We start from the raw sequence: 19,747 nt of genomic DNA, 5'->3' as shown, positions 1-19,747 counted from the left end.
CATGGTCATGGACCTTAAAGATTGGCTCCTTTGTGAACTCCAAAATTATAATTTGATCACTTCTGAGAGTTCCATGTTCTTTGGTTCTTTCCATCCTATTTCTACCCCACCAGAAAACTTCCAACCACTTATCTTTAATCCAGTGGTTCTTAAAGGGAAGCCATGTCAGAAGCACCACTTCACTTTGTGAAAATCACACTTCTCACCCAATTTCTCACTCTAATGCTTTTGCTTGATTTACTTGATTGTTTAATGCACCTTCTATCTGAACACTTTAGGTACAGCTGTGGCTCACTAACCAGTAATATTCTAAAAAAGAGAACTGACTGAATCTGCTACTAACAAATGGAAATTCTAAATTACATTTTCACTTAGAGAGTTAAAAAAGAACTATGAAAAATGTTCTTAAGAAAGTAAATATCACGGTATAGGACAGTATAACATGTTTGGGGGAAGGAAATCAGATAATACATAATCTTGAGAAAATTTTATAATTGAACTTCTAGTATGAAAACTCTTAAGCTGAAGGCAATCTTTAGTCTATGTGAGTAGCTCCTGATTTCAATTCCACATTTCAAACCAAAAATTACATATGGTCATTTTAAATTTACATGAAAAAAAACTAAATTTAATTAAATTGTAACCAACATTTAAAAATATAATAATTGTTAACATTTTTGGAGTCAGGAACCTCTTTGATACCTTGATGAAAGTTGTGGCCCCTCTTCTCAGATTAATGCAGATGTACACCTACATTAAATTTTGAATAAAGCTTTAGGTTGTCTCAGAGCCCTTAAAGTTCTCCTTGAACTCCCAGAGAGTCTCAAAGAAACTCACTTAAGAGGATGCTACATGGGAAAAGTAAGTACTTTGAGGAATAGATGGGTGAATTGTAATTTACTAAAAACACGTCAGTCAAGAACTATTCCCCAGTGGTTGGCCTACATACTTTTTTCCGCAGAAGACTCAAGTTACAATGGAAAGGAATTTACCCCACAGAATCAGAAAATATGAACAACTTTTTAAAAGCCTTTATTTAAATACCTGAGTATTATTGCCCTTTGCATTTGTACTCCAGGATTTTCCCTAGGTAATAAAGGCATATAGCCACAACTGGGATCATTAAAAAATTTTTTTACACTATGAATCTCCTTTTCATATAACTGTTTATTGCTGTGGATCTTTCTCTGAGAAGCAGTTCTCTTGAGCTGGGAATAGTGAAGGGGCGTGCTAAGGGCACCATCTGACTGAGTGCTGACACCCTGTAGGTAACTCAGAGAACACAGGAGATTGTTGACGTGGTTGTCTAAAGCAGTGCTCAGGAGAATAAAATACTGTTAAGCATCTCCCCCAGTCTCATCTTTTGTTATTAAAAATAATTGGAACTGTACTTTTATGCCTGTATCCATTAATGTATTGCAGTGGGGCCTATGTAATGAGTATACTAGTTGTGTAAATGAGTTTTAAAATTTTGGTTAAATAAGTAGAAATCAGCCTTTTATGGACAAATGCAAGTCACTCTATGTTTAGGGTGGTGGTCCAGAAGAGTCAAGTCTGGAGGAAGTGTGTTTTCCTCAACGCTCACAGTTAACACTTCTCAATCTCAATCCATTCATATTGAAAATGATGAGTAGTGACTGATGAGGTACAGATCAGCCAGACTCCTTTGGTTGTTATGGTTTGATATTGAGGTGTTTCACTGTATGCTTTAGTTTTTACTCATTTCCAGGAATCACTCTGCACGATGAACCTGTCGACTGGGCGGCAGCAGGAGATCATGTTAGTCTTACGTTGGTTGGAATGGATATCATCAAAATCAAGTGAGTGACAAAATGAGTTTAAGCAGCCATTGTTTTGGATATAGAACCTCAAAACACGTAAAGTTTGCAGTTCACCAGCTCAAATGAAAGAATGAGTGTTAATTCTGAATCTCCTTTGGCCAAAAACAGGCACTTGCGGAGGTATAAGAATAAGTAAAATTTACTAAAATTTAAATTAATATACATCAGCATGTATACCTGACATGTCCTTTGAGGGAAAACTGTAGTGTGTGAAAATGATATAAGGTTAATAATGGTGTAAAGCCATGCTTTAACCTAGAAGAGAATATTTAAAAGTCCCTAATTTACTTGATTGTTTTACTTTGTAAATGGTTTTAGAGGTATTCGATATGTATTTAATTATTCCTCCCAACTACCTACTCTCCTTTTTTCGTTTTGTTTTGTTGTTGTTACAGTGTTGGCTGCATATTTTGTGTCCCCAAAGAACCCATTAAGGTTTGCACTCGTTTCAGAGCCCGAATCCTCATCTTTAATATTGAAATTCCTATCACTAAAGGATTTCCCGTAAGTTTCAAAATATTTGTTACTGTTTTTATAAATTCACTGTAACTTTGTCCTAAGAAGTGGTAACTGTCTTTATAACTGATGATGCTATTGTTATTTCCAGCTACCATTGTATTACTCTAATCCAGAAAAACATGAAATTAGAATTTGAAAATCATGTCTTGCTTTTTATTTTGATCCATAGGTCTGGCATTTATTTTCAAAGAGGCAGTGAGAAGAAATTTAATAATCAATAGGATACAAACTGATGATAGTAAAAAAATTCATTTAAGGAAATTAGTAGATACTTTTTTGCTGAGTTCTAAAGATTACTTCTTAGATTGCATCTTTGTTTTTTTGAAATTTTGGAAAACACAAAAATAAAAACAATAACATTCTATAATTGCATAACCTATAAATATCTACTCTCTACATTTCAGAGTATTTTTTTTGTGTACATTGGTATCTGGTATATTCTGGGGATACTTGACATAAGGTAAACTTTATGCTGAAGCTGTGAGGTTGGTTTGCAGGGTCATCATTGACTAGCACCATTTGAACATACACGTTTATGGGAAGAGGGATGGTGGTGTTGGTGTAGTCGCTAAGTTGTGTCCAACTCTTGCGACCCCCTAGACTGTGGCCTGTCAGGCTCCTCTGTCCATGGGATTCTCCAGGCAAGAATACTGGAGTAGGTTGCCATTTCTTTCTCCAAAATCAGATCTTACTATGGATTTATATATTATATTGATGGATCTATAAATTATGTATATATGGATCTTATATGTATAGATGGATCTATATATGTGTGTGTATGTATATATAGGGTTTCCATGGAGTCGCAAAGAGTCAGACATGACTGAGCGACTTTCACTCACTCATGTGTGTGTGCATATAAACCATGAATCAATATACTATATTGTTACTTATCCAGGAAAGGTCTTTGTTTTATGTGTAATTTTTTTTTTTTTCAGATATTTGGGACCATGCTCTGTTTATAGTTTGGTACCTTTCTTTTGCTGTTTAAAAAATGGGCATTTTTCCCACTAGACTTACCTTTCTTTTCTTGATCAGCTTATATAGTACAGGTTCTCCACGACAATAAAAAATGTTTCTCGGTGGAATTAAATGGCTTGCCTTTGAAAATGTAGACAGATCATTTTCTCCATTTGATGCATCTCTGAAATAAAAGTAAGGCAGTAATAGTAATTGACCTTTAAACTTCATTTAAATTAGTGATAGTATTTTAAAGATTGGGAATAAATTTATTTAGCTCATTTAAATCTATTTTATACCTCTGCACCTTTATTTGAGATAAATATATGCTTTGCTATAATTCTTTATAATGATTTTTTTGTAAATTTGATCTTATGAAAGTATATTTGTAAGGTATCATTTAAGCATTTTACTTTTATAATCATATTTCATTTCGCCATGCTAAAAAAAAAATAGGCAAAAGTTTCCTTCCAAATACTTGATTTTTAAATATTCAGAATTCACGCATTGATAGGAAAGAAATGGCTATGAGTGACTTGCACTCATTCTTAGAAAGCAGCGTGCCCAGTGAGGAGAAGCTGGAGAGGTTGGTTCCTGTGTTTTTACTCATGCAGCAATAATCTTTGCCAATGGAGAGGCAGAGCGGTCAGGAAGTCAGTAATCACTCTGAATAGTAATACTGTCTTCCTGTGTGCTGTAGTTTTTTTTATGAATTAAACGTTTTTCAGTGCCGCTGTATGAGATTGCACTCACATATGTTGATTCACGAATACCAGGATGAAATTTGTCTCACAAAACAATGGTCATGTTTTGTCATATAATCCATTCTCTGTGGGAAGAAACTCACAATTTTTGAAAGTTTAACCAAGAAAAGGCTTCCTGAGCAATTAAAATATCACTGTTTAGGGACTAGTTCTTTAATACATATTTTTTGTTCCTCTTGTTTATATGGTAAACTCTATATATTTAAGAAGGAAAAAACATACGAATGGATTAGACTTTAAATCTTAATGTTTTTATTTTTATTTTTTTATTGTGGTAAAATATTTATAATGGAAAATTTGCCATTTTAACCATTTTTAATACAGTCCAGTGTCATTAGAGTACATTCACCTTGTTGTGTAACCCTTGACATTATCCACCCCCAGAACTGTTTCCTTTCCCAAACTCTGGACCCATTAAACAGTCACTCCTGCTATTATGCTTTCTCCCATCCTCTGGTAACCACAGTTCTATTTTGTTTCTCTGTGAATTTGCCTGTTCTACATCCCTCCTGTAAGTGGAATTATACAATATTTGTCCTTTTGTGTCTGACTTGTTTCACTTAACATAATGCTTTTAAGGTTCATCCATGCTGTAGCATGTATCAGAGTTTTGTTTCTTTTTAAGACTGAATAATATTTCATTGTAAGTATATACCACTTTTTGTTTATCCATTCATCTGTTGATGGATGTTTGGTCTGTTTCCATCTTTTGACAGATGTAAATGATGCTTCTATGAACATCAGCATACAAGTATCTGTTTGAGCCCCTGCTTTCAATTCTTTTGGGTATAAATCTAGGAGTGGAGTTGCTTGATCATGTGGAAATTCTGTGTTTAACTCTTGAGGAGCCACTAAACTTTTCCACAGCAGCTGTACCAATTTTGCATTCCTACCCAGCAGTACACAGGGGTTCTAATTTCTCTTCTGCCTCATCAACATTTATTTTCCTTTCTTGTGTGTGGGGGGACGACTTTTTGTTTGTTGTTTATAATAGGTAAACTAATGATTTTGAAGGGTTGTATCATTGTGGTGTTTGATTTGTCTTTCCCTGATGGCTATTGATGTTGAGCATCTTTTCATTTTTTAAAAATATATTTTAGATTTTAATTCCATATCAGTGTATCATTTGCAGATACCCTCTTCCATTCTGTGGGTTTACTTTTTACTCTTATATCCTTTGATTGACAAGAACCTTAAACTTTGCTGATGTCCAGTTTATTAACATTCTCTTTTTCTTTTTTTGCTTTACTTTTGGTGTCATATCCAAAAAGTCATTGCCAGATTCAACACTAAGAAGATTTCCCCTTCTGTTTTCTTCTAAGAGTCTTATAGTTCTAGTCCTTTTATTTAGATCTTTGCACCATTTTGAGTTAATTTTTGTATATGGTATAAAGCTTCATCTTCATTCTGTTGGATCTCGATATCCCATTTTCCTAGCTCTATTTGTTGAAAAGACTGTTCTTTTCTGGTAGTGGTTTTGGCACCATTATTGCTGCTTAACCTATTTGATACTAATTTCCTTACATGTGAAACATGAGAAATAATAGCTAATATATAAGGTCATCAGTTAACTTCAGCTTTACCATGTATTGGGCACCACTTTGAAATAACATTGTCTGGTTTTCCTCACTTAGTGACAAGGGACCTGAGGCTGGGGATATTGGGGGTAGAAGGGTGGGAAGGGTTATTACAGGACTTGTCCCAGCTTACATGCCTAGAAAGCATGGAGTAAGGATTCAAATTCATGTCTGCCTGACTTCAAAGCCTGTCTAAACATCCATTTAATACTTTAGTCTCATTATCCAACAATGAATGATATTACTGCTGAATGTTACACAGTTTCCCTTCCCTTGTTTTTATGATGAAATAGTTCACATTTGCTGAACATCCACTGTACCAGGCACTGTCCCTGATATTATTTCATTCTCGTCATAACCATGTAAGGAAGGTTATGTAATTTACCCAGGTTTCCACCGTAGTGGTGGAGGAGCGATTAGAACCGCTTCCCATGACCTTACCCCTCGTGAGTTAAGGGACAGCCTGATGAGAGTGGTAGGGCTTCAAGGAAGCAGCTGGAGATCCTGTGACTCCAGGCAGTAGTTCTGAGGCTGATGTGATACAGTGTGAGTGCAAGAGTAGAAGGCCAGAGATGCTGCAGCCAACAACTTTTTTGTGTTACAATTCTTTTTTTAGGTGCTGTTACACTACCAAACCGTCAGTGAACCCGCTGTTATTAAAAGATTGATTAGTGTTTTAAACAAAAGCACTGGTGAAGTCACAAAGAAAAAGCCTAAGTAAGTGTTTTAATGTGTAAATAACAAACACAATATAAGTACATTTCTTACAGATGAATTCATTTGTATAATATTTCTCTCTGTGATAAGTGAATTCTCTTTATGATAAGTCTATTTTAACTTGTTCTAGAAATCATTTTTTTAAAGGACTGGATGAAAACACAAAAACAAATATTTAAGCTCCTATTTTAGGTAGGAATGCTTGATATAATTTCTGTTACATATGATAGTGATGGGTGTGAATTATAAATAAAAATGTAAATATGTTTTTATTTAACTATCAAGCCTTAGATACCGATGATGTAAAAATGAAGGCATTAAAAAAAATCAGTCTTACATTTTTGAAGATGAGTTTGATTTATGCCTAGCCACTTGTCCCAAATTCCAACTTCATTGTTCTTCTATACTATCTTGTTACCCCCTCGTGAGAATCATGCCCTGTGCTAAGAATACCTCAAGGAGAGAGTGACCTACACACTGTTTTTTTCCCACCTGGGAAGTATCCTTTTTTCCTCCTTAAAGTCGCCTCGTGCCTTGGGCTGAGGTGATCACAAGTCGGTCCCCTCTGATTACCGTTAGTATCTGTGTCTACGTGTGGACAATTCCCCTTTGGCTGGGATAGGCTTGGGATTTTTCAGAAGACGTGCTTCCTGAGAACCTTGAGTTTCTTACTCTAATTCAACTAAAGACTGACCACAGTTTGGCTTGGCTGGTTCAGCACTGGGGTTTTCCTTACTTCAGCCCTATGGGGAGTCCCACCAAAAATCCCCTTTTTTAAGTCCTGGGGTATTCCTCCTCATTTGCACCTGTGTAAGAGGCCAAGGTGGTTAGAGGGTTAATTTAGGGTTGGTTGCAAGTAGAAGATAGAACTTCACACTACTCTAACACCCATGTTTGTTCTCCATTAGTTAGAAAAAGGAGCCTACTTAACGCCTCTTTTAAAGATAGTTCTTTATTTTTAACCTGAGTCTCTAGCTTCTAGCATGAGCGCCCGCCATAACGTACTGAGAATTGTCATAGAACTAATCATGACTGATGTTTCTAGAGGACCACTTTTTTCTTGGTTCTGTCATAAGTGCTTTTGTATGGTTTACATTCTCAGCTACAGTATGAATCAAGTATTACTATGTTTCCCATTTTTCAGATAAGGAAACTGAGGCCTAGAGAGATTGTATAACGTGTTCAAGATCATAAAGCTAGCAAGTGGCAGGCTCAAGATTCTAATCCAGTCAGTTTGTTCACATAAATTATATTTTTTGGCAGGAACCAGGCTGTTGGACTGAGATATAAGTGATTTGGAAAGTTCTCAATCTGATACTGACTCATCAGATCTAATCCTGAATTTTCCTCTCCCTGCTCCTGCTGCAGAGTCCTAGCTCAGTGATGCTCACACTAGGTCTTAATATATTATCATGCTAGTTTTTCCAATCACCATATCTGTAGCTTTGTCCTTTTATTTTGCACCAACATCACTTAGGCTTTCTGCTTTTCTTCCACTTCAGGCATGTTGTAGACTCAATTGACTTACATGGGATGGAGCCAGACTTTCTAGAACCAAACTTAACTGCAAATTATGAATATGTTAAATGTTCACCATCCTAACAAATGGGACCTTAAGCTGAAATTGCCCAAAACCAGTATTTAGAATTTTTGGCATACTTTTTTGGAAACCTTGGTTTATTCTATCTTTCTGTCCCTAAAGTAGTCTTTCAGAAGGGGAGTTTTTGATTGCTGTCCTCTAGCCTTCTAGTATTCTAGAAATTGAATTAGAGAATGTTTCAAAATGTCCCCTTTGGGTTCTACTTCTTTTAGTAAGCTGATGGGGCCCTTGCACACAAGGATTTTTATTTGTTTGCTTATTTGTGTGGAGCTGTTTACGGTCAGGCCCATGCCTCATCTGCCTTCATTTCCTACAAACAGCATGTTGTGGGAAAATCTTATGTGTTTTTATCTTGAACCTCTGTTAAAGAACCACTCTTCCCAGGTGAGAAAAGAGAGAAGAGGGAAGGAGAGAGAACCCTCAGGTAGTGTGGTGGCACTAGGAAAGTGTCCTCTTTAAAGATAACTTTTTAACACATAATCTACCATTTAGGACTTTACTGGGGAAGACATAGGACATTGCATTCCACTTTTAAAATGCAAATGCATCATTTTCTTTAGTTTCATAAGGGAATGAAAGAGAAAGCTTTTGTGCAGAGGTCCTGAGCATTTTAGATTATAGGATCCTTGAAGGGGTAGAGAGTTGTATTTGGAGGATTGTTTATAAAAAATGTGTGTATATGTATGTATGTGTGTATATATATGTGCATACACATGTATGAACTTGCTAATAATTCTTAAATCTAGAACTACTCATCTCATTTTTTTCAACTAACCACCCCAAATTTAAAAGCATATATTTTCATTTAAAGAAAATCCCTTTTTCCTTTTTAAGTTTTTTAAAAAACTAAGTTGATTTATAGATGGAATGTGAAATGTTTATTTTGCAGATTTTAATTACATTTTTTACCTCTATTAGATATCCATTGGTTTCTTTTATTTTTCATGATAGATTGTTGACCAAAGGCCAGAATGCATTAGTGGAGCTACAGACACAAAGACCAGTGGCTCTTGAGCTCTACAAAGACTTTAAAGAGCTGGGGAGATTTATGCTGCGCTACAGTGGTTCTACCATAGCTGCTGGTGTAGTGACTGAGGTATTTTAAAGTGACTGATTATGTGTCCATGGTTATTATGTCTATTCTTTTTCTACTTTTAAGAATGATTCCTGAGATTTTATGGCCTAAGGGGAACAGTTATGATATATTAGAACAGCATTTTAAAAATTATATTAAAAATTAAAAGAATGATGAGAAGAAAATGTTTGGTCTTAGATTTTCTCATAATAAGACTTCCAGATTGTCTTCTCCACCAGTAAAATTATTGCTCAATATTAAAGGAAATCCATTGAAAAATAGATCTGTAAGTATGCAATACAAATCATGAAAATATAGACTTTAAGAGTCAGTTAATTGGGGGTAGTGGTTTGTTTAACAGAAGCACCCTCCTTACTTTTTTCTTTAAATAACTAGCTCTTAATGCATTCATTCAGGAAGTTCAGTTAACATACCAGTAGTGTTTCTGAAACATACCTAATCTGTAAGGATAAGGTAAGTACAGCTGAGTTTTGGAGAAGATAGCCAGAAATGAACCAGAATTTCATTAACTTTAATTTTCTTCCACAGTATGGTATGTTAATATAGATCTTATGAATATGAGCGTGCCTCATTTTATTACACTTTGCAGATATTGCATTCTTTTAGAAATAAAGGTTTATGGCAACTTTGCCTCAAGCAAGTCTATAGGCACAATTTTCCCAACAGCATTTGCTCACTTCATGTCTCTGTTTCACATTTTGGTAATTCTTGTTTCAGACTTTTGCATTATTTGTTATCTTTGTTGAGCTTCCCTGGTGGCTCAGATGGTTAAGAATCTGCCTTAATGCAGGAGACCTGAATTCAGTCCCTAGGTTGGGAAGATCCTCTGGAGAAGGAAATGGCCACCCACTCCAGTATTCTTGCCTGGAGAATTCCATGGACAGACAAGCCTGGTGGGCTGCAGTCCATGGAATCACAAAGAGTTAGACACAACAGTGACTTCGACACTCACTCGCATTATATTTGTTATGGGTGCCTGTGATGTTGCTGTTACAAAAAAAAAAAATTATGACTCACCCAAGGCTCAGATGATGATTAGCAATTTTTAGCAATGAAGTGTTTTTAAGTTAAGGTATGTAGATTTTTTTTATAAACATAATGCTATTACACTCTTAATAGACCATAGCATAGTATAAATGTAACTTTTCTATGCAGTGGGAAACCAAAAAAAATTCCTATGACTCACTTTATTGTGATTCTCACTTTATTGAAGTGGTCTGAGATCAAACCCACAATATCTCTGAGGTACGCATGTATTTTTAAAAGGGGCTTCATTACTTCATATGATTGTTTTCTGCATAAAAATTACTCACCTCATTTAACTGGATGGATACTTTTGACATGGGCTTCATGTTGCATCAAAATTCAGTTATACATACCTGTGTCATATAGAAGGCTCTGGAGTTAAACATAAGCCCAAATTGAGTTATTGCTCTACTAATTCCTAGCTGCAGAAGCATAGCATTTCTCCTGTCATTGATTCATCTATGAAAATAGGGTAATAGAATCTACTTTCTGGAGTTGTGAAATGAAATGATCTGTATAAAGCACTTGGCACAGTGATTGGCATTTAGAAAGAATTCAGTAAATGTTACCTAATATCTTTGTCATTTAATTTGTCAAAACATTCTTTATAAAAGAGCATTCTAAAAATAAGATGCAGTTTCTTGTGGAAAATAATGGAGAGATAGAAAATCTCAAATAACATGACTAGGAAAGGAGAAAAGTTGCAGGAAAAACAAAAGTTCTATCTGATATAATGATTACTCCACTGCCGTTTTCCTTTTGTTTTGTTGTTAATGGTTCCTTTGATGTAATGTGATTGGTTAAATTATAGCAAATACTTTTTTTTCTTTTACAGATAAAAGATTGATGGGTCAGAATTTCTACCATGTTTCTAAATTTAATGAGATAGCTAACCTCCGTTTTGAAAGAATCCAGTTACTCAGTTAAAGCAACAGTGTGCAATTGATATTTTTTTTAAAGTAAGAGAGAAAATTAGAGCTATGATCAACCACAAAGAAGTATTCATCAGCCCTACAAAAATTTCAAGTTGCCAACTGACAAAGAAAGGCTAATACTGCACTTTGATTTTAAAAACTAGCTTTTTCCTTTGAAATATTAGTAATGGATTTACCTTACTGAGATTTATGGAAGCCATCAGAAGTATGTTAGAAGACATTGAATCATCATGAAGTGAACTCTACTTTCAGCCAAACTACAAATGTTTACAGTTTTCTCTTCTGATTTCAACTCTACAAGACATGTTTCTAAGGACAAATAGCTAAAATGGATTATTGAGGTAGTTAATATTTGAACTGAATAGTTTTTTAGTTAACTCTAAGAAAAGATTTGTTGAAGGTTATAATTAAGGTATTTGGTGTTGAGCATAAGAGTATTCTTCCTTCAGCAAGCAACCATTTGAAAGCTTAGTTTGGAATTAGTGGAAATTGTTCCTTTGGTAACAGAAATAATATTTAAGATGTAAAGCTAGCTAATAAAATGTCTTAGTTTAAGCATAACAACAAAATGTGTTCTGGTTTCATTGATGTTTATGAGATTTCCAAGTAGGGCTTAGGTTTCTTGGGATCTTTTTCGCCTATGAGTTTCCCAACTCTTTCATGTGAATTCTTGCTTTTTATCCTAACAGAGCAAATTTAATCTCATCCATTTCTAACCATAACTTTATTTTTCCCATTCTCACTTCCATAATTCCATGTATAATGACTTCATCTTGTATATGTTATAGATCATAAGTCCCCTATGAGTAAGAGTCATGTTTTTCTTTAAAGTTTGAGCAGACTCCAAGATATATTTAGTGAGCAAGTATTCGTTGAGCTCCCTCCTGGGTACAATTGCTTTGGAGTAGATTTTGTCCTCAGCTGAGCCTGGGACCCTGATCTGATGGACAGAATGATAGAATTTTTTTTTTTTTTTTAACTGGGAAATGATGTAATTTGTATATCGATGGCTTGCCATATTCAATAGCATTTCTTCGTAATTGAAGAGTAAGTCTGGTAAGATGTACAAACCATAAATGTGCTGCTTGGTGGACCATCATAAGATGAGCACATTTTTTTACTGAAAAATATATGTATAGCTGTGACGAGAGTAAACTTAACTAAGGCAAGAAAGTGTTTTGTTTCTACACTATGTTAATCAGACATTTAACAGATACATCTGACAGAATGGCTCAGCAGGTAAAGCATCTGCCTGCAGTGTAGGAGACACCAGAGACGTGGGTTTGATCCCTGGGTTGGAAAGATCCCCTAGAGAAGGAAATTTCTATCCACTCCAGTATTGTTGCCTGAAAAATCCCATGACAGAGGAACGTGGCAAGCTACAGTCCAAAGGGTCGCCGAGAGTCAGACAACTGAGTGACTAAGCACCGTATGGATAGTCGGATGGAAACCTGACTTTAAGTGAATTAAGCGAAAAAGAAAGACTAGCAGAGTCCTGGTTTTTCAGCAGTAGCCCTGGCTTTCATCCCTGGCCTTGTTTGAGTCACAGAGTCATACAAAAACTTATCTGTACTCTCCCTTTTCCAGTGTGGGTTTTACCCTCAGACTCCATACGGAACCCCTGTAGTTCCACATATAGATCCTCAGACCCTCCAAGCACACAGACGGGCTAAAACATGTCTTTTCCAGAAGACCTAAAAACATCTTCCCATTGACTGTAATTATGTTTAATTTCTTTCCTTGGAGCATCCTTTGGATATGATGTAAATTTCATCCAAAGCACATAGCTGAGGACTGTGGAAGGGATGGAAGGAAATTCAGGATGCTGTGAGGAAGGGGAAATGGATTGGGGAGCGGGGGGAGGGGTGGGATGCAAAAACAGACATCCGCTCTGTATCACATACAAGGGCACGATAGTATAGCATTAAGAATTCTAAGTAAAAATTTAGCATAAAACAAGTAATCGTAGCAGTAGTAGAAATGAGTTTATTTCTTCATTCAATTGTGATAGAGTGATCCTTTTATTTACATTGTGTTTATATGAATTGTTGTTGAGGGGGTGGTGATATTAAGAGGACCCACTGTGGCAGGTTAGTGACAGGGTGTCCAGCAAGCATGCCCAAGCTTGGTTTGGTCTGAAATCCTTCCCCTGAGATTTACCCATACAAAATAGTATGTTCATTTTGGGTCATTTTGCTTCAGGTACTTCTTGTCTCTGCTTCTCCTTCCTATTTATCTCCTTCACTCTTTCTTCACATAAGTGGCTTTGTCCTCTTATCTCAACTCTTCATGGGTCTCCACTGGATCAGTTGCCTGTTTGGTAACCGGGCTTGAAAAGATTTCGGATCCACAGTTTGACTTGATAGTGTTTTTCTACACATTCATTCTTGAATTTTAGAAACTCGAATATTGGTTTAGAAAACAACTTCTGGACATAGTCCTTTTTTTCTCCTGTGAATACACAAACTAGTAATTTTAACCATTGCTAAAATGTAATCATTCACTCTGGAAAATTTGGAAAATAAAGAAAAGTAGAAGAAAGAATAAAATTGACCCATAGTTGCTACTGCTACTGCTAAGTCACTTCAGTCGTGTCTGACTCTATGCGACCCCATAGATGGCAGCCCACCAGGCTCTGCTGTCCCAGGGATTCTCCAGGCAAGAACACTGGAGTGAGTTGCCATTTCCTTCTCCAATGCATGAAAGTGAAAAGTTGAAAGTGAAGTCGCTCAGTCGTGTCCGACTCTTCTCGACCCCAGGGACTGCAGCCTACCAGGCTCCTCCTTCCATGGGATTTTCCAGGCAAGAGTACTGGAGTGGGGTGCCATTGCCTTCTCCATAAGTATTGCCTAAATATTACTGCTGGTAACGTTTTGATGTATTTCTTTTCTGTCTCTCATGCATATTTTTTTTGGAGTTGTGATCATTAGTCAGGCTTTTTTCATTTTATAATCAAGATTTTTTTTGATAGAAATATAACTTTAAAAATTATTTAAAAATATAAAATTACAAACATCAATGTATAGGAGTTAGTCAAGATTATGGTCTTGTTCAGTTACTAAGTCATGTCTGATTCTTTGCAACCTCATAGACTGTAGCATGCCAGGCTCCTCTGTTCTCCACTATCTCCCAGAGTTTGCTCAAATTCATGTCCGTTCAGTTGCTAAGGCTATCTAACTATCTCATCCTCTGCCACCCCCTTCTTCCCTCAGTCTTTCCCAACATCAGGGTCTTTTCCAATGAGGAAGCTCTTCACATCAGGTGGCCAAAGTATTGGAGCTTCAGCAACAGTCAAAAGTTATAAGAAGCTTCTAGATAAGAAGACTCGATAAAAATCACTGGGTCACTGTTTTCCAACTTCCCTCTAAAACATCCAGAAAAATCTGTAAATACAAAAACATTCCTTCTTTCCTCCCTGGTGTGAGTTTGTCTTATTCCAGGCACAGAAGAGAGCTCTGCAGCTTAGGTCTTTGTGGGGCTGACAGTTCAGCCAGGGGGTCTTGGTACTACAAACTGCAAGTGAGAATTAATGTATGAAGGCATTTAAGAGGAATGCACCCTAAGGACAATGCAGGAGGGACTAGGTGAAGAGGGGAGCCCGTTAACGTTGAAGTAAGATTGTACTTAACATAAGAGAGCCTCTTGTGTTAAAGTAATCCAACCTGTAAATCACAATCTCTGACCAGTTCAGAATTAGTGGAGGGAAACAGGTCATGTTTTGCATTGGCAAAATCATCCAAGAATGCAGCTTTTAAACACACAGCAGCAACTTAAGATCCCACCAACACTGAAAACCATCCTTTAGAACCCACCCACGTCCAGGAACAAGAGCCATGCCAGTGAGAATCTTAACAGTGGGGCCACAGCTGGCACAGGTCAGCAGAACCACACTGACGTGAGGGACGGTCCAAGTGGGAAGACGAGGAGGCCAGCAATGACCCTCGTTGAAGATACTTAAAGCCCTTCTTAGAGGGCCTGGGATCTTGCTTGCAGAGCAAAAGTAGAATGGATCAAGTAATTTATAGCCGGGTTCTTTGAAAATTCCAAAGGTATTCAAAACTTTTAAAAGGAAAAATATATAGACTCACTAGGAATGAGATGAGCCATGTAACCATATGTGATAATAATTAATCAGAGCACTGTGGAACATTAGGTCCTGATCCTGTGTTGCCCCTCATCACCTCTCTCAGGGAGCCCCTGGCCTCTGACTAGTGTAAGGAAGATGGGTTACTATTAATATGTGCTTCCATGGGACCTGTCTTCTCAGGATACTTTCAGGGTTCAATTGTATATTGGTTTGTATGATTAGTTATTGTTTTCTCTTTCCACTGAAATGTAAGTTCCAAGAGGAAATAGACCTGTTTTCCTTCTGATTGTTTCAGCAACTGGTGTGGTGCTTCTTATGTGCAATTGTTAAATGAATGAAAGAATTAATCCTGGTGGTAATGTTGTCAATGATTCTCATTTCTTTGCATCTGTATTGTCAGAGGATTACAAGCTTTTATTTCTATTATAATGCTGTGTGTGAAGGGGCTTTTTTTTATAGTGAAGGAAAAAGAAAATCTGTTAGAAGCAAACTTTAAAGCTGCTCTTGTCTGCCGTCTTGTCTGGTGAACCACAGCCCAAATTTGATGCCTTTCCTAAACTGGGGTGACCCTCTTGAGCCTGGAAGATTCTAATGTGCTTGCATTTCAGAAAGGTAATAATGAGCAATCAACTGGCTGCTGGGGATTCTCCTAGCTCTCAGGGGGACTGTGAGGTGGTGTGGGTAACCGACACGTTAGTACTTTGCAATTCTGGGCTTGGGTATATTTCTATTTAAAGATGGTTCGAAAATCATGCTTAATATATAACAGACCTGCAGTTAAAATCTGTAGTAACTGAGCACATGCAGACAAAAACCTTTCGGGTGGATTGCAGGACCCAAAAGTTTTATTTCAGTAACTGGTACATGGTGTCTATAAGATGTAAGGAGATATTGATGAGTTGAGAAAAGGATCAGGACAGGTTAGAAGAGACTACATGGAGCCTAAATCATAATAGTAAAATTTAAATATTCAACAAAGGCTGTAAAATAGATAACAGTTGCAGGAAAATTGACAGTACAGAAGTTGTCCTTGAAAACCACTCCTAGAATGCAGATAGTGAAAATAATGAACAGGGAAACCCAAGATTGCACCATATTTTATGTAAAACATCACAAAAGAATTACAACCAGATTAAACAAGCCTTGGGAACAATACAAAATTCTCCCAAAATTCATCTTCAAAGAAACAAAAAATTAGCCTTAGATTTTCCTACAATACTAAATTCCAAAATAAAAAAGGACACAGAAGCTAAATACATAAAACTAAAGGGACTGTAACCCCCACATTGATTATTCAGCTATGACATTATTTATAGGTTCGGGTAAGAATCTCAAAAGATGTCCTGGGAGAGGGGTGAGGGATTGGGGAGGCAGGATTTAAAATGCTGAGATCATAAAGAAGTACCTCACAACTTAGATTGGGGATATTATGGTAGACAATTCCTTAGCAAGCATGTGTTGATGCCCATCATTTATGGATGTCATCAAAGGCCACAGGACACAACTATAGTCAAAATTATTTTATTGACACTTGTCACAGAGACCACACAACGTGGAGTCTAGGTACTTCACAATAAGAGGGTGTAAAGAACTGAGCACATGTAGGTAATTAGGAGGGAGGGCTCAAGTGAACAATGGTTTCTTCTGGGTTGGGCACTGTCAGAAAGTGGAGAGTAATTCTGTAGTTGATCAACTTTCATCTAGGAAGTAGAAGAAAGGAACAAGGTAAAGCAGCAGCAGTCATCCACGTTAGCCACAAGAGGGCGTTAATCTACTCAGGCGTGTCTGCTGCTGCTTCGTCACTTCAGTCGTGTCCGACTCTGTGCGACCCCATAGACGGCAGCCCACCAGGCTCCCCTGTTCCTGGGATTCTCCAGGCAAGAACACTGGAGTGGGTTGCCATTTCCTTCTCCAATGCATGAAAGTGAAAAGTGAAAGTGAAGTCGCTCAGTCGTGTCTGACTCTTAGCGACCCGAGGGACTGCAGCCCACCAGCAGGTGTGTCTAGTGTTGGTTAACTCAATTCATCAGGAGCGCCGAATAACCTTGTCCGATGTCAGAGATTTAAGAATTAGCAGTGTCCAATAGGAGAACACCATGGCCCAGCTGTGAGTGCCAGGTCAGCTTTTAGCTTTCAGGAGATCCCACTTCTCTTATATTGAAACCACTTAAATTAATAGTGAAATAAATGAAATAAATATGGTAACACTATTTACAAAAGCCAAGACATGGAAACAACCTAAATGCCCATCGAGTGATGAATGAATAAAGATGTGGTATGCACACATGATGGAATATCACTGCACCATAGACAAGAGTGAAATAATGCCCTTTGCAGCAATAGGGATGGACCTAGAGATGAGTGAAGTATTAATAAGACAGCAAAAGACAAATATCATATCATATCACTCATGTGAAACCTAAAAAAGTGATACAAATGAATTATTTACAAACAGATCCACAAAACAAACTAAATTCATAAATCATAAATTTACAAACAGATCCACAAAACAAACTTTATGATTACCAAAGGGGAAAGGGGGGAGGGATGAATTGGAAATTAACAGATACACACTTCAGTTCAGTTGCTCAGTTGTGCCCAACTCTTTGTGACCCCATGGACTGCAGCACGCCAGGCCTCCCTGTCCATCACCAACTCCCAGAGTTCACTCAAACTCATGTCCATTGAGTCAGTGATGCCATCCAACCATCTCATCCTCTATTGTCCCCTTCTCCTGCCTTCAATCTTTCCCAGCATCAGGGTCTATTGCAATGAGTCAGCTCTTCACATCAGGTGGCCAAAGTACTGGAGCTTCAGCTTCAACATCAGTCCTTCCAGTGAATATTCAGGACTGATCTCCTTTAGGATGGACTGGTTGGATCTCCTTGCAGTCCAAGGGACTCTCAAGAGTCTTCAACACCACATTTCAAAAGCATCAATTCTTCAGCGCTCAGCTTTCTTTATAGTCCAACTCTCACATCCATACATAACTAATGGAAAAACCATAGCCTTGACTAGCCAGACCTTTGTTGGCAAAGTAATGTCTCTGCTTTCTAATATGCTATCTAGGTTGGTCGTAACGTTCCTTCCAAGGAGTAAGCGCTTTTTAATTTCATGGCTGCAGTCACCATTTGCAATGATTTTGGAGCCCCCCAAAATAAAGTCTGTCACTGGTTCCACTGTTTCTCCATCTATTTCCCATGAAGTGATGGGACCGGATGCCATGATCTTCATTTTCTGAATGTTGAGCTTTAAGCCAACTTTTTCACTCTCCTCTTTCACTTTCATCAAGAGGCTCTTTAGTTCTTCTTCACTTTCTGCCATAAGGGTGGTATCTGAGATTATTGATATTTCTCCCGGCAATCTTGATTCCAGCTTGTGCTTCTTCCAGCCCAGCGTTTCTCATGATGTACTCTGCATAGAAGTTAAATAAACAGGGTGACAATATACAGCCTTGATGTACTCCTTTTCCTATTTGGAACCAGTCTGTTGTTCCATGTCCAGTTCTAACTGTTGCTTCCTGACCTGCATACAGATTTCTCAAGAGTCAGGTCAGGTGGTCTGGTATTCCCATCTCTTTCAGAATTTTCCAGAGATTGTTGTGATCAAAGGCTTTGGTATAGTCAATAAAGCAGAAATAGATGTTTTTCTGGAACTCTCTTGCTTTTTTGATGATCCAGTGGATGTTGGCAATTTGATCATAATGGGCTTCCCACGTGGCGCTAGTGGTAAAGAACCTGCCTGCCAGTGCAGGAGATGCAAGAGATTCGAGAGACACAGGTTCCATCCCTGGATTGGGAAGATCCCCTGGAGGAGAGCATGGCAACCCATTCCAGTGTTCTTGCCTGCAGAATCCCATATACAAGAGGGGTGGTCCATGGTCCATAGGGTCGCAAAGAGTCAGAAACAACTGAAGCTACTTAGCAGCAAATATAAAATAGATAAGCAGCAAGGTCATGCTGTGTAGCCCAGAGAACTCTATTCAGTATCTTATAATAATCTATAAGGGAAAAGAATCTTAAAGAGTATACATCTGAAACTAACACAATGTTGTAAAACAACTATACTTCAACATAAAAGGAAACTGGGGGCTTCCCTGGTACTACAATGAATAAGAATCTGCCTGCCAATGCAGGGGACATGGGCTTGATCCCTGGTCGCGGAAGATTCCACATGCCGTGGGGGAACTAAGGTTGAGAGCTGCAACTACTGTAGCACGTGTGCCTAGAGCCTGTGCTCCATGATAGGAGAAGCCACTGATGCCAGAAGCCAATGCACTGCAACTAGAGAAAGCCTGCATGCAGCAACCAAGACCCAGCAACCACAAATCAAATAAATAAATACGAAAAATGTCATATTAAAAAAATAAAGAAGCTGTTCTTCAGGCAGCTTGGCAACATAGCTCCTCTTAGTCTTTCACATTCCCTGCTTAACAGTGATATGTAGCATCTTTTCACACCCTCATTAGCCTACTCTGTTCCCTTTGCTGTGAATTGCTTTTTCCTTTCCTTTGCTTAGGGCTTCTCTGGTGGCTCAGAAGGTAAAGGATCTGCCTGAAATGCAGGAGACCTGGGTTTGATCCCTGGGGCAGGAAGATCCCCTGGAGAAGGAAATGGCAACCCACT

At 37.7% G+C, this 19,747-nt stretch overlaps 1 protein-coding gene across 6 annotated transcripts in view; it reads left to right on the top strand.

Annotated features, from left to right (window-relative positions):
- The window catches only part of HBS1L (HBS1 like translational GTPase), an 85,240-nt gene extending 73,636 nt beyond the window's left edge, over positions 1 to 11,604 (top strand). For 3 of the 6 annotated variants that reach the window (XM_061428046.1, XM_061428047.1, XM_061428050.1), the window contains 5 exons: positions 1,730 to 1,820; positions 2,237 to 2,345; positions 6,278 to 6,378; positions 8,930 to 9,074; positions 10,936 to 11,604. In XM_061428046.1, the coding sequence (XP_061284030.1) occupies positions 1,730 to 1,820; positions 2,237 to 2,345; positions 6,278 to 6,378; positions 8,930 to 9,074; positions 10,936 to 10,947 (458 nt within the window). In that variant the 3' untranslated portion in view covers positions 10,948 to 11,604. Of the gene's footprint in view, positions 1 to 1,712; positions 1,821 to 2,236; positions 2,346 to 3,398; positions 3,516 to 6,277; positions 6,379 to 8,929; positions 9,076 to 10,935 lie in introns of those variants that run through there. The other 3 variants (XR_009738554.1, XR_009738555.1, XM_061428049.1) reach the window with 3 other exon arrangements.
- The last annotated feature ends 8,143 nt before the right edge of the window (positions 11,605 to 19,747 follow it).

Source organism: Bos javanicus, chromosome 9 (genome assembly GCF_032452875.1).
Source record: "Bos javanicus breed banteng chromosome 9, ARS-OSU_banteng_1.0, whole genome shotgun sequence".
Classification (NCBI taxonomy): domain Eukaryota; kingdom Metazoa; phylum Chordata; class Mammalia; order Artiodactyla; family Bovidae; genus Bos; species Bos javanicus.
This window is presented reverse-complemented; position numbering and strand designations above follow the sequence as displayed.